At 52.2% G+C, this 14,891-nt stretch overlaps 1 protein-coding gene and 1 non-coding gene across 2 annotated transcripts in view; one reads left to right on the forward strand and one right to left on the reverse strand.

Moving 5' to 3' along the window:
• Nucleotides 1-483: 483 nt before the first annotated feature.
• Nucleotides 484-556, reverse strand: TRNAM-CAU (transfer RNA methionine (anticodon CAU)). The gene has a single exon. It is a non-coding gene; the product is annotated as a tRNA-Met (tRNA).
• A 2,704-nt stretch (nucleotides 557-3,260) lies between these two features.
• LOC144951365 (parathyroid hormone/parathyroid hormone-related peptide receptor-like) overlaps nucleotides 3,261-14,891 on the forward strand; it is a 69,990-nt gene continuing 58,359 nt past the window's right edge. Inside the window, 1 exon segment of the mRNA XM_078881590.1 lies at nucleotides 3,261-4,544. Within this exon segment, the coding sequence (XP_078737716.1) occupies nucleotides 4,467-4,544 (78 nt within the window). The 5' untranslated portion in view covers nucleotides 3,261-4,466.

The following is a 14,891-nucleotide window of genomic DNA, read 5'->3' on the forward strand; positions in this document are numbered from 1 at the left end:
TTTTCAGCCGATGACGATTGCTTGTGTTGCGATCGAAACGTCGTGATATTTTTTTCTATCTACGTGGCTTTACAGAAAGACCCAAAAAATATTAATTCTATATTTGAAGCTTTCGTGACTGCAAGGATTCATGGTCTTAGGTTTTTTCGGTAAAGTCACGTAGGTAAAAAATATAATTTAAATTAATAAAAGTAATAATAGAAATAATATAATAATTCATGTTGCGATCGAAACGGCGTGATTTATTATTTTATTTCTATTATTATTTTATTTTTTACCTACGTGACTTTACCGACAAAACCTGAGAGTACTCAAAGAATATGCTCAAATGTATTGAAGAATGGGGGAACACTGGCCCCGAAATGGTTCGACAGGTTCGTGTTGGGGTTGCAATAGCGGCGAAGCGACCAGCAGAGGGCAACGTCGGCCTCTCGTCGTCGTCTGTTGCTGCTGCGAATGTTGAAATAAAAAAAATAATCGCAGTGCCCCGTGTGAGGATCGAACTCACGACCTTCAGATTATGAGACTGACGCGCTACCTACTGCGCCAACGAGGCCCCTCCGCTCCAAAGGCGTCATGTGCAGCCCCATTTGTGTCAATCGATCCACTGCTGGATAGAGATATACTCTTAGTTCTTTCGGTAAAGTCACGTAGAAGGGAAGTAATAAAATAATAAAAATAAAACATAATAAAATAATTCTCACGACGTTTCGGCCACAACGCAAGCAGCCGTCCTCAGGTGAAGAACATGTTTGTTGATAAGACAGAGTCTGAGTCATTCAGTCTGAGTCATTCAGACGCTGTCTCATCGACAGACATGTTCTTCACCTGAGGACGGCTGCTTGCGTTGTGGCCGAAACGTCGTGAGAATTATTTTATTATATTTTATTTTTATTATTTTATTACTTCCCTTCTACGTGACTTTACCGAAATAACCAAGAAGATGAATCCCTGCGGTCACGAAAGCTTTAAATCGAAAAAAATGAGACATACTCTTAGTTCTTTCGGTAAAGCCACGTAGGTAAAAAATGAAATTCAAATTAATAAAAAATAAAAACAATAAAATCACGACGTTTTGCTGCATGAAAATTTCTCTCCCTGTGGAATGCAACATATTGGCCGTACTCGAGAGGGGAGGTGAGGATTGTTTGATTAAAAAAAAAAACTTGGGTCACGCTGGTGTTTAGTTGCAGATCGGTGAAGGCTGGGGGGGGGTAGCACAGATGTACTGTCTAACATTTAGCTACGCAGGAGGTCGTGGGTTCTATCCCGACCCTGACGCCTGCTGCTGCTGCTGCTGTATATTTGGAGTTTGTTGGTGCCTCTCTCCCCGTGGTCGCGTGGATTTTTTTTCTCTCTCTGGGTCCTCCGGGTTTTCCCCGCCACATTTATAAAGCGCGCGTCCGTTAGACTATTTAGATACTTTTTCTGCGATAAATGTCCAAATGATAAAGGGCCGTCCATAAGTGACGTCACGCACATAGGGGGGGGGGGGGGGGGTCAGACATTTGTGACGATGTGTGACGAGGGGGGTGAGAAATGTGACGTCACATCAAAATGCGCAACTTTAAATAAATATAGACAACGCGTTCTACTTAATTAAATATACTTTTTTTTTTATAGATGTTTTCTCCTACAATATCAGAGTGCAGCGCCACATTAAATACGCACTACAATAACCTTATACACCCAGTCGTTCATAAAAGTCGAAGGGGGTATAGTACTATAGTAATAGAGCAAGTGCAGAATCACTGAACCGCAATTGATAGCTTGAAAGCATTTAGGGGCCGTCCATAAATGACGTCACGCGATTTTGTACGATTTTTGTCCCCCCCCACCATCGTCACACGGCGTCACAAAAAGTCAGACCCCCCCCTCAAATATGACGTCACAAAGCTCTGCCCCCCCCCCCCAAAATAAAACATGCTTCAAATCGCTTTAAACTATTGTCATCGTAGTACGTATTTAATGTGGCGCTGCACTCTGATGTTGTAGGAGAAAACATTTATTATAAAGTCTATTGAATTAAGTAGAACGTGTTGTCTATATTAATTTAAAGTTGCGCATTTTGATGTGACGTCACATTTCTCAACCCCCTCGTCACACATCGTCACACATGTCTGACCCCCCCCTCCCCCTAGGTGCGTGACGTCATTTATGGACGGCCCCATAGCGCGGGGACCTTGAAAGTGCGGGGCCCGTAGCTACCACATTTGTAGCTACTACACGTGTAGTAGCTACTAGTACTACACGTGTAGTAGTAGTGTAGTAGTAGTAGTAGCTACTACACATGTGGTAGTAGCTACATATGTAGTCGCTACTACTACACATGTAGTAGTTACTACACATGTAGCTACCACTACTACACTTGCAGTAGTAGTAGCTTCTACACGTGTAGTGGTAGCTACTACATATGTAGCTACTTTTGCTACTGGGATAATCCGGCACTGAACAGACTGTTGGGGCAAGTGCTGTTAGCGAGTGGCAACTACACGTGCAGTAGTAGCTACTACACATGTAGTAGCTACTACTACACATGTTGTAGCTACTACATGTGTAGTAGTAGCTACTACACATGTTGTAGCTACTACTACATGTGTAGTAGCAGGTACTACACATGTAGTAGTAGCTACTACTACATGTGTAGTAGTAGCTACTACGAAGGCCAACCATGGCACACTCAGGGAGGATGGGTTGGGCGAACGCCACGCCCGGCCGCCTTTGTCTCCCCGATGTTAACCCACCTCATTTGAGGCTAAGTCGACCTAGGCGGAGGCCCCAGGACCGGTTCAAGATATAATCGTCATCGGGGGTGCTGGTAGCCGTGATTGGGAATCGAACTCAGGTGGCCGGCCGACGATTTTGCAGCGCAGCGCTAAGCAATGCCACGACAAAGACAAAGATCTCCCGTATAGCCTTGACAGGACCGTCGGGGCAAGTGCTGTTAGCGAGCACCTACGAAGGCCGGCTTCTGTGGCACCACACGATGTGGGTGGGTGGAACAGCAACCACGCCTGGGGCTGCCTTTGTCTCCCTTGCGGCGATGTGTATTACCCACTGCACAAGGATACTCATGTTTAAGGCTGAGTCGACCTAGTGGGGGATGCCCAGGACTTGTGGCCGCAAGCGGGAATCGAACTCGCGTGGTCGGCCGAAGATTTTGCAGCGCGGCGCTAACCACTGCCCCACCGCTCCTCCTCCCCCCCAATGACTCCCAGATCCAACCACGACGCGTCTGCAACCCAAGCAGCCCTGGAGACTTTAAACCACACGCGGTGTGAACGCCACTTCGCTCGGCTCTCGATCTCCCTGCTCTTCTCATACCAGGGACAGAGAGTCACACACACACACAACAACAGCAGCAGCAGCAACAACAGTCCAGGTTGTTGTTGTTATTCTAACCACTTGTAAAGCAGCAGGCTCTTTTACGCAAATTTGGATGCCTTGAGCTCGATTGCATTTAAAAGCGCTTGTCGGCTGGAGTTCGCTCGACACTGATGTGGATATTACCGTGGCGTATGGCTATGTCTACAGATCTGTGAATGGTATATTTCATATGTATATATCGGTGTGTGCGGTGTCAGACACACACACACACGCGCACTGAAGACTCGGACAGAGGCTCCATTCAGTATCTCGTCCTGGAGATGGTGGATGTGCAGCGTCCTTCTCCTGGACGGAATTAACGCCTGTAGCAAGGGAATTGCAGGGCTGCACCCTGTATCTTTATTTTATATCGAATATAAATATATTCTATTTCACATTTATTCAGCTTTTTTTAAACTACGTACTAACATTGTTTTTGGTGGCGGGCGGTGGATTTCCTGCTACGGATCTGATTGAATTTATTTTAATTTTTAGATGATTTCAGACATCGTTGACTTTTATTGTATTTTTTTTTGACGTGGGCGTGCGTGCGCGTGTGTGAGTCACGCCGAGATGGATCGGCTCCTTAATTGACCCGACATCATCGGCGTTGTCAAGAAGCGACAACTGTTACGGGCGATTCCTTCCAGGGACAAATGCGGCGACGATTGGGGAGACCAGCCGCTATCACACCGGACAAGTTACGTATCTAAACTCTCTCTCTCTCACACGCACATTTACATACACACATACACACACATATAGCACACATACACATACATACACATATACATACACACATACATACACACACATACTCACATACACACACATACACACACACATACACACATACATACATACACATACATACACACACATATACACACACATAAACATCGTGGACTCGGGATATCCGCACAAGCCACACACGCTCAACATCTCCTCGACTCACAAGTTGAAGTCTTACGAAGACGAAGATCAGTTCGCCCGAGGTCCGCTCCAAATACGAAACCCCACCACCATCATCATCATCATCGTTTTCTCACCGGGGGGAGAGACAACATCGGCGGCTTCGGGAAGAAAGGAAGACACACAAGATGAGAGCTGAGATGATCCTCAACACGATCTTCATCCTGGAGTTGACGCGTCTCTCACACTCCGTTGTTGCTGCTCTGGTGAGTAGAACTACCTTCACCCATGTGGTGAGTTGAGTCGGATTTGTAAATGTGCTTTAAGTGATTTGTTTACCTCGTCTGTGATTTGCACCCTCATCCTGTTTTTAAGTTTGTTGTTGTAAAGTTCTGACATCCCGTGGCCCCTACCTGGACGTCTGATAAAAAAAAAAGCGCTTCATATCTCATCGGATTACTCTTCGAGTATAAATAAATAGTCTCATTATGATGGGTCCGTTGATTCAGCTGTTGATGCTGCTGCTCCTGGCTACTGTCCGTTGTACACGCGTGTGAAGACACGTCTGTGTTCACACACGATACACACACGTGTGTACACACGTGTTCACACACGATACACACACGTGTAGACACGTGTCTACGCGTGTGTCTACACGTGTGTGTGTGTACACGCCTCGCTGTCTTGCGCACCTTAACCGAGACAGGCAGATGCCCTCATACGGAACGGTGGCTGACGAATTCTTAAACCCAGGGGTAGGAAAACCAACAAGAAAAGAAGAGGCATTTGCAGTGCCGGATTATCCCAGTCGCAAAAGTAGCTACATGTAGTAGTAGCTACTACTACATGTATTAGTAGCTACTACTACATGTAGTAGTAGCTACTACACATGTAGCTACTACTGTATGTGTAGTAGTAGCTGCTACATGTGTAGTAGTAGTAGCTACTACTACACGTGTAGTAGCTACTACTACTACACATGTAGCTACTACTATATGTGTAGTAGTAGCTGCTACATGTGTAGTAGTAGCTACTACTACACGTGTAGTAGCTACTACACGTGTAGTACTAGCTACGGGCCCCGCACTTTCAAGGGCCCCGCGCCAAATGCTTTGAAGCTATCAATTGCGATTCAGTGATTCTGCACTTGCTGTATTACTATAGTACTATACCGCCTTCAACTTTTATGAACGACCGGGTGTTTAAGGTTAGCGGGTTTTCGTATTACGTGGCTGTATAGCAAACGACAAAATACAATGACTTTGCTATGCAAGTAAAAAAAATGTGTTTTAATATTTACGTGTTTTTTTTTATTTAGGGCCCCTTTATAACATCATATGTTATAGGCCTCGCACTTAGCTTAATCCGGCACTGGACATTTGTCAAATTCTATAACAGCAACAGCAACAACCACCCCCCTCAATAGTTCTAGAAGGCAACCATCCACTGCGGTGGTGAATACGAGACGGGTTGATGGTCCTTGATAGAGAAACACACAGATAGTAGTAATAGTATCAATTGCGATTCAGTGAGTAGTAATAGTAGTAGTAATAGTAGTAGTAACACCTTCGTATATGGAGGACAGCAGAGCTCGGGAAATAGTCGGTAGCGGCCGGGTCATCGCCGCCTTGACTGCTGCCAGCTGCTCGTAAACAGTTCACACTCCTGGCGCCTCTCAGCGTCCTCTCTCTGTCTCTGTGTGTGTGTCTCTGTCTCTGTGTGTGTCTCTCTTTGTGTGTCTCTGTGTGTGTCTCTGTGTGTGTGTCTCTCTTTGTGTGTCTCTGTGTGTGTCTCTGTGTGTGTGTGTCTCTGTGTGTGTCTCTGTGTGTGTGTCTCTGTGTGTGTCTCTCTGTGTGTGTCTCTGTCTCTGTGTGTGTGTCTCTCTCTGTCTCTCTGTGTGTGTCTCTGTGTGTGTGTCTCTGTGTGTGTCTCTGTGTGTGTGTCTCTGTGTGTGTCTCTCTGTGTGTGTCTCTGTCTCTGTGTGTGTGTCTCTCTCTGTCTCTCTGTGTGTGTCTCTGTGTGTGTGTCTCTGTGTGTGTCTCTCTGTCTCTGTGTGTGTGTCTCTGTCTCTCTGTGTGTGTCTCTCTGTCTCTCTGTGTGTCTCTCTGTGTGTGTCTCTGTGTGTGTGTCTCTCTGTGTGTGTCTCTGTCTCTCTGTGTGTGTCTCTGTGTGTGTCTCTCTGTCTCTCTCTGTGTGTGTCTCTCTATCTATGTCTCTCTCTGTGTGTGGCTCTAAGAAAAGCTGTCTCCGGTGTGGACCAATCAATTTCAAGGACAATGCATACATTGTTTGCATTCTGTCGGCAGGTATTGTGGTTTGATGCAAACATGATCACTTGTAAAAAGATGTTAGTCTTGTTGCCAGAAAAAAGGGTTAAAAAAACTATTATTATATTTTGCTATTGGCAAAGGAGGCCTCATGACACAGTATATACATTTATTTTTAAAGTGATTAGTTTACCTTTGCCGTACTTTGCACTGCTGTTGTGTTGTTGTGTCGTTTTGCCGTTGCAACGTTCTTACCGCCCCGATCGGAGAACTATTAACATTCCTTCCCTTCATTAATGCTACCCCTATACCCTCCCTTTGATGCTGCTAATCCTGCATAATGCACGGGCATAATATGACTTTGAAACCCCCCGCCCACCTCCTACGCATTTCACAAGTAGTACTAATCCCATATCTGCATTTCCCATAAATATGCTAAATTCCTCTTGATATGCAAATTATTTTGTCAAGGCGCTCTTCCCCCTCCAATCCAGCTTAAATATACGCTCCAAGCCTGGGGTGTTTCATTCAGACGCTGTCTTCCCGACAGACCTGTTCTTCACCTGAGGACGGCTGCTTGCGTTGTGGCCGAAACGTCGTGAGAATTATTTTATTACGTTTTATTTTTATTATTTTATTATTTCCCTTCTACGTGACTTTACCGAAAGAACCAAGAAGATGTGGAAAAGAGATTTACGGCTCATCGGATTCCACCAGTTTGAATAAATAGTCCGATTCTGAGTATATCTAGAGGCGACGGATCAATGGTGGGGGTGGGTGGATGGGTGGGAGGGGGGGGTGCATTTGAGATCTTTACTCAGGAAGGAAGCGATGGCAGACCGAAATGCAACCTTCAAAGACAATGGCAGTACAAAGACAAAGGTCCCCGCTGGGGAAAATGTTTGTTTCCTTTGCATATTCGATAAATAAAGCTTACTCGCAAACGATTACGTTTTTTGAGAATTGAACGGGATCATAAGATATCTGGACCACCACGATCTCTCCAGCATCTCCCCAACATCTCCACCATCTCCCCACCATCTCCACCATCTCCACCATCTCCACCATCTCCCCACCATCTCCACCATCTCCACCATCTCCACCATCTCCCCACCATCTCCATCATCTCCACCATCTCCCCACCATCTCCACCATCTCCCCACCATCTCCACCATCTCCCCAACATCTCCACCATCTTTCCACCATCTCCACCATCTTTCCACCATCTCCACCATCTCCCCACCATCTCCACCATCTCCCCAACATCTCCACCATCTCCCCACCATTTCCACCATCTCTCCACCATATCCACCATCTCCCCAACATCTCCACCATCTCCACTATCTCCCCACCATCTCCACCATCTCCACCATCTCCCCACCATCTCCACCATCTCCACCATCTCCACGATCTCCACCATCTCCCCACCATCTCCCCAACATGTCCACCATCTCCACCATCTCTCCAACATCTCCCCACCATCTCCACCATCTCCCCACCATCTTCACCATCTCCCCAACATCTCCACCATCTCCACCATCTCCACCATCTCCTCACCATCTCCCCACCATCTCCACCATCTCCCCACCATCTCCACCATCTCCCCACCATCCCCACCGTCTCCACCATCTCTCCAACATCTCCACACCATCTCCACCATCTCCCCACCATCTTCACCATCTCCCCAACATCTCCACCATCTCCACCATCTCCACCATCTCCTCACCATCTCCCCACCATCTCCACCATCTCCCCACCATCTCCACCATCTCCCCACCATCTCCACCATCTCCCCACCATCTTCACCATCTCCCCAACATCTCCACCATCTCACCATCTCCACAATCTCCCCACCATCTCCCCACCATCTCTACAATCTCCCCACCATCTCCCCACCATCTCCACCATCTCCTCACCATCTCCCCACCATCTCCACAATCTCCCCACCATCTCCCCACCATCTCCCCAATCTCCCCATCATCTCCCCACCATCCCCACCATCCCCACTATCTCCCCACCATCCCCACCATCTCCCCACCATCTCCCCACCATCAGCTGGTGGCCACGTTCGTCCCATCGGCCACAGCCCGAGGGGCCGCTCTATGCCTCAGTGGCCGAGCGAGCCAGGGAGCGAGTGAGCGAGCGAGTGAGCGAGCGAGCGAGCGAGCGAGCCAGGGAGCGAGCCAGGGAGCGAGTGAGCGAGGGAGCGAGTGAGCGAGCGAGTAAGCGAGCGAGGGAGCGAGTAAGCGAGCGAGGGAGCGAGTAAGCGAGCGAGTGAGCGAGCGAGTGAGCGAGCGAGGGAGCGAGCCAGGGAGCGAGTGAGCGAGTGAGCGAGGGAGCGAGGGAGCGAGGGAGCGAGTGAGCGAGGGAGCGAGTGAGCGAGTGAGCGAGTGAGCGAGTGAGCGAGCGAGTAAGCGAGCGAGGGAGCGAGTAAGCGAGCGAGTAAGCGAGCGAGGGAGCGAGCCAGGGAGCGAGTGAGCGAGGGAGCGAGCGAGTGAGCGAGCGAGTAAGCGAGCGAGGGAGCGAGTAAGCGAGCGAGTAAGCGAGCGAGGGAGCGAGCCAGGGAGCGAGTGAGCGAGGGAGCGAGTGAGCGAGCGAGTAAGCGAGCGAGGGAGCGAGTAAGCGAGCGAGTAAGCGAGCGAGTAAGCGAGCGAGTAAGCGAGCGAGTAAGCGAGCGAGTAAGCGAGCGAGTAAGCGAGCGAGTGAGCGAGCGAGTGAGCGAGCGAGGGAGCGAGCCAGGGAGCGAGTAAGCGAGCGAGGGAGCGAGCCAGGGAGCGAGTAAGCGAGCGAGGGAGCGAGCCAGGGAGCGAGTAAGCGAGCGAGGGAGCGAGCCAGGGAGCGAGTAAGCGAGCGAGGGAGCGAGCCAGGGAGCGAGTAAGCGAGCGAGCGAGGGAGCGAGTGAGTGAGCCAAGGAGCGAGCGAATGAGCAAGCCAGGGAGTGAGCGAGGGAGCGAGCGAGTGAGCAAGCCAGGGAGCGAGTAAGCGAGCGAGCGAGGGAGCGAGTGAGTGAGCCAGGGAGCGAGCGAATGAGCAAGCCAGGGAGTGAGCGAGGGAGCGAGCGAGCGAGGGAGCGAGCGAGTGAGCGAGCCAGGGCGCGAGTCAGGGAGCAGGCGAGGGAGTGTGCAAGTGAGCGAGCCAGGGAGCAACCCAGGGAGCGAGTGAGCGAGTGAGTGGTGGCGCCGCTGTTTGGTTTTCCCACAGCCGCCGCTGTTGCCATCACTGCGCGAAATCCCGGCACAGCTGGGCTGCTGCATTCCATGCGGGGCCGCGAAAATGACACCGGCAGCGCACGCCCCGTCCACCTAAACTCGGCTCGGCTATGTAACACGTGGGGGATCTTTTTTGTTGTTTTGCCATCGATATTATCCACGATAGCGGGAATCAGAATCAGAATCGCGAAAGGGTTTTATTCGCCATGAAAGTTCGCACAGACAAGGAATTTTACTTTGGCCGGAAGGTGCATACATTCAACATATAGGAATCTTAAATGAGTGGTTTACAAGTCTAACTATACTGAAGGTACAAGTCTAACTAATACTAAGGAGCTAAAGTATGTAAAAATTTAATAAAATAAATTATAAAATATACAATGGCTATAATATACAATATAAAATTACAAAATACAAATAGGGTAACATAGTGCAAATATGGCAGGGTGTCATTGTGCAGATATTGTGTTAAAATCAGTTTGAGCGTTAAAGTCAATGGGGTTTGGATGGGAGTGGGTGACGGGGGTCAGATCGCGTGAACTTAACCGCGTCGTGAAAAACCCAATGCCACCCAAACAATTCCATCCTGGCAGCAGCGGGCTTTTGGCTGACCGTCAACAACAAACAACAGCAACAACAACGAAAAAAAAGAAAAACCGCTCACTCCAGTCGATCGCACTGACCTCCCGTGTACCGGGCGAGGGAGTCAACATCTCTCGCCACCGGTGCAACAGAGAAAAAAATGCCAACGGGCGCGCTACACCGCTGCTCGGCCTCGTCGCTTCACTCTCTCACTCTCTCAATCGAGGCTTAATTACTGACATGGGCAAGCCTCACTCCGTAAATGTCCTTCAGGGGCCGAGTGCTTGTCGCTAACACCCTGGCAGCATCCGTGCTGTGGCACAAGACCAAGACCCTCCAGCCTCCTGCTTGGCTACTCACCAGAGTCAGCCGCTCACTCGCGCACTTCGTCTGGCACGGGAAGCACCGGCTCAGGCCGGGCGTTCTCTGCCTGCCAGTGGGCGAGGGCGGCCAGGGTCTGGTGGACATCACCGCCAGGGTCATGAGCTTTAGGCCAGAGATCGCAAACGGGTTTTGATTCCTTGCCCGTACCCGTACCCGGCGGCACCAGGGTCGCAAACGGGTACCCGTACCCGGCCGTACCCGGGTATCGGGTACCTGATTGCGACCTCTGGGATGAAGCCATGTTGCAGGCGCGGGTGGGTTGATTCTAGGAACTTGAATTGTGAGAAGAGACAAGACGTTGGGAAATGAGTTACAAACGGTGACTCACCAGTGACTCACGGTCTACCCGTACCCGTACCCGGCCGCACCAGGGTCGCAAACGGGTACCCGTACCCGGCCGGGTACGGGTAGCCGGGTATCGGGTAGGGTACGGGTATTGGGTACCCGGTTGCGACCTCTGCTTTAGGCTCATGGCCATCAGGCGGCTGCTGTATGACCGGGAGAAGCTACCCTGGAAGTCGCCGGCTGTCTCCCTGCTGAGGGATGCAGGGGGGTGCCTGGGGTATGGAAAGGAACTCTTCCTGATGGACCTGAGCCTGGTCGACTACACGAGGCTGCCAGGTTATCACCAGAGCCTCTTGGACGCGTGGCGGAGCTTCGAGCGGAGCAGAACGCGCGTGGCGCCCTACGACCTCGCGCAGTTCCTGAACGAGCTCCTTGTTCTGCAACGGCCTCTTCCAGGGGATCAGAGGAGAGAGGACCCTGCCTCTACGCCTCACATCGGCAGGGCTGCGGATAGTCTTCCACCTCGTGCAGGCCCACCAGCCCAAGTGGAAGACCGCGGTTGAGATCGCCAGCACCGCTAGGGGACTCCGCTCCATGCTCGGGACGTGCTTCGCGCCATGAAGGAGCTGCGCCTTAAGCTGGAAGCACCGGGGGATGGTGGCGGCCCCACCCTCCTCCTCCTTCCCGGAGTTGTGCTTCTCCTGCGCGCAGTCCCCTAGCCACAGCGACTCCGGTCAAGCTACTGAAGCTCCGAGGCTGCAGGAACGTGCCCCTTAAGAGTGCCCCAAACACAGCGCTCTACACGTGCTGTGTCAAGGTGCTCTACACGTGCTGTGTCAAGGCGCTCTACACGTGCTGCGTCAAGGCGCTCTACACGTGCTGCGTCAAGGCGCTCTATACGTGCTGCGTCAAGGCGCTCTACACGTGGCTGTGTCAAGGCACTCTACACGTGGCTGTGTCAAGGTGCTCTACACGTGCTGTGTCAAGGCGCTCTACACGTGCTGCGTCAAGGCGCTCTACACGTGCTGCGTCAAGGCGCTCTACACGTGGCTGTGTCAAGGCGCTCTACACGTGGCTGTGTCAAGGCGCTCTACACGTGGCTGTGTCAAGGCGCTCTACACGTGCTGTGTCAAGGCGCTCTACACGTGCTGCGTCAAGGCGCTCTACACGTGCTGCGTCAAGGCGCTCTACACGTGGCTGTGTCAAGGCGCTCTACACGTGCTGCGTCAAGGCGCTCTACACGTGCTGCGTCAAGGCGCTCTACACGTGCTGTGTCAAGGCGCTCTACACGTGCTGTGTCAAGGCGCTCTACACGTGCTGCGTCAAGGCGCTCTACACGTGCTGCGTCAAGGCGCTCTACACGTGCTGTGTCAAGGCGCTCTACACGTGCTGCGTCAAGGCGCTCTACACGTGCTGCGTCAAGGCGCTCTACACGTGCTGCGTCAAGGCGCTCTACACGTGCCGTTTCAAGGCGCTCTACACGTGCTGCGTCAAGGCGCTCTACACGTGCTGCGTCAAGGCGCTCTACACGTGGCTGTGTCAAGGCGCTCTACACGTGGCTGTGTCAAGGCGCTCTACACGTGGCTGTGTCAAGGCGCTCTACACGTGCTGTGTCAAGGTGCTCTACACGTGCTGCGTCAAGGCGCTCTACACGTGCTGCGTCAAGGCGCTCTACACGTGGCTGTGTCAAGGCGCTCTACACGTGGCTGTGTCAAGGCGCTCTACACGTGGCTGTGTCAAGGCGCTCTACACGTGCCGTGTCAAGGCGCTCTACACGTGCTGCGTCAAGGCGCTCTACACGTGCTGCGTCAAGGCGCTCTACACGTGGCTGTGTCAAGGCGCTCTACACGTGGCTGTGTCAAGGCGCTCTACACGTGGCTGTGTCAAGGCGCTCTACACGTGGCTGTGTCAAGGCGCTCTACACGTGGCTGTGTCAAGGCGCTCTACACGTGGCTGTGTCAAGGTGCTCTACACGTGCTGTGTCAAGGCGCTCTACACGTGCCGTGTCAAGGCGCTCTACACGTGCCGTGTCAAGGCGCTCTACACGTGCTGTGTCAAGGCGCTCTACACGTGCTGTGTCAAGGCGCTCTACACGTGCTGTGTCAAGGCGCTCTACACGTGCCGTGTCAAGGCGTTCTACACGTGCTGTGTCAAGGCGCTCTACACGTGCTGTGTCAAGGCGCTCTACACGTGCTGTGTCAAGGCGCTCTACACGTGCTGTGTCAAGGCGCTCTACACGTGGCTGTGTCAAGGCGCTCTACACATGGCTATGTCAAGGCGCTCTACACGTGCTGAGTCAAGGCGCTCTACACGTGCCGTGTCAAGGCACTCTACACGTGCCGTGTCAAGGCGCTCTACACGTGCTGTGTCAAGGCGCTCTACACGTGCTGTGTCAAGGCGCTCTACACGTGCTGTGTCAAGGCGCTCTACACGTGCTGTGTCAAGGCGCTCTACACGTGCCGTGTCAAGGCGCTCTACACGTGCCGTGTCAAGGCGCTCTACACGTGCTGTGTCAAGGCGCTCTACACGTGCTGTGTCAAGGCGCTCTACACGTGCCGTGTCAAGGCACTCTACACGTGCCGTGTCAAGGCGCTCTACACGTGCCGTGTCAAGGCGCTCTACACGTGCTGTGTCAAGGCGCTCTACACGTGCTGTGTCAAGGCGCTCTACACGTGCCGTGTCAAGGCACTCTACACGTGCCGTGTCAAGGCGCTCTACACGTGCTGTGTCAAGGCGCTCTACACGTGCTGTGTCAAGGTGCTCTACACGTGCTGTGTCAAGGCGCTCTACACGTGCTGTGTCAAGGCGCTCTACACGTGCTGTGTCAAGGCGCTCTACACGTGCTGTGTCAAGGCGCTCTACACGTGCTGTGTCAAGGCGCTCTACACGTGGCTGTGTCAAGGCGCTCTACACGTGCTGTGTCAAGGCGCTCTACACGTGCTGTGTCAAGGCGCTCTACACGTGGCTGTGTCAAGGCGCTCTACACGTGCTGTGTCAAGGCGCTTTACACGTGCTGTGTCAAGGCGCTCTACACGTGCCGTGTCAAGGCGTTCTACACGTGCTGTGTCAAGGCGCTCTACACGTGCTGTGTCAAGGCGCTCTACACGTGCTGTGTCAAGGCGCTCTACACGTGCTGTGTCAAGGCGCTCTACACGTGGCTGTGTCAAGGCGCTCTACACATGGCTATGTCAAGGCGCTCTACACGTGCTGAGTCAAGGCGCTCTACACGTGCCGTGTCAAGGCACTCTACACGTGCCGTGTCAAGGCGCTCTACACGTGCTGTGTCAAGGCGCTCTACACGTGCTGTGTCAAGGCGCTCTACACGTGCTGTGTCAAGGCGCTCTACACGTGCCGTGTCAAGGCGCTCTACACGAGCCGTGTCAAGGCGCTCTACACGTGCTGTGTCAAGGCGCTCTACACGTGCTGTGTCAAGGCGCTCTACACGTGCCGTGTCAAGGCACTCTACACGTGCCGTGTCAAGGCGCTCTACACGTGCCGTGTCAAGGCGCTCTACACGTGCTGTGTCAAGGCGCTCTACACGTGCTGTGTCAAGGCGCTCTACACGTGCCGTGTCAAGGCACTCTACACGTGCCGTGTCAAGGCGCTCTACACGTGCTGTGTCAAGGCGCTCTACACGTGCTGTGTCAAGGCGCTCTACACGTGCTGTGTCAAGGCGCTCTACACGTGCTGTGTCAAGGCGCTCTACACGTGCTGTGTCAAGGCGCTCTACACGTGCTGTGTCAAGGCGCTCTACACGTGCTGTGTCAAGGCGCTCTACACGTGGCTGTGTCAAGGCGCTCTACACGTGCTGTGTCAAGGCGCTCTACACGTGCTGTGTCAAGGCGCTCTACACGTGGCTGTGTCAAGGCGCTCTACACGTGCTGTG

Source organism: Lampetra fluviatilis, chromosome 62 (genome assembly GCF_964198595.1).
Source record: "Lampetra fluviatilis chromosome 62, kcLamFluv1.1, whole genome shotgun sequence".
Lineage (NCBI taxonomy): Eukaryota > Metazoa > Chordata > Hyperoartia > Petromyzontiformes > Petromyzontidae > Lampetra > Lampetra fluviatilis.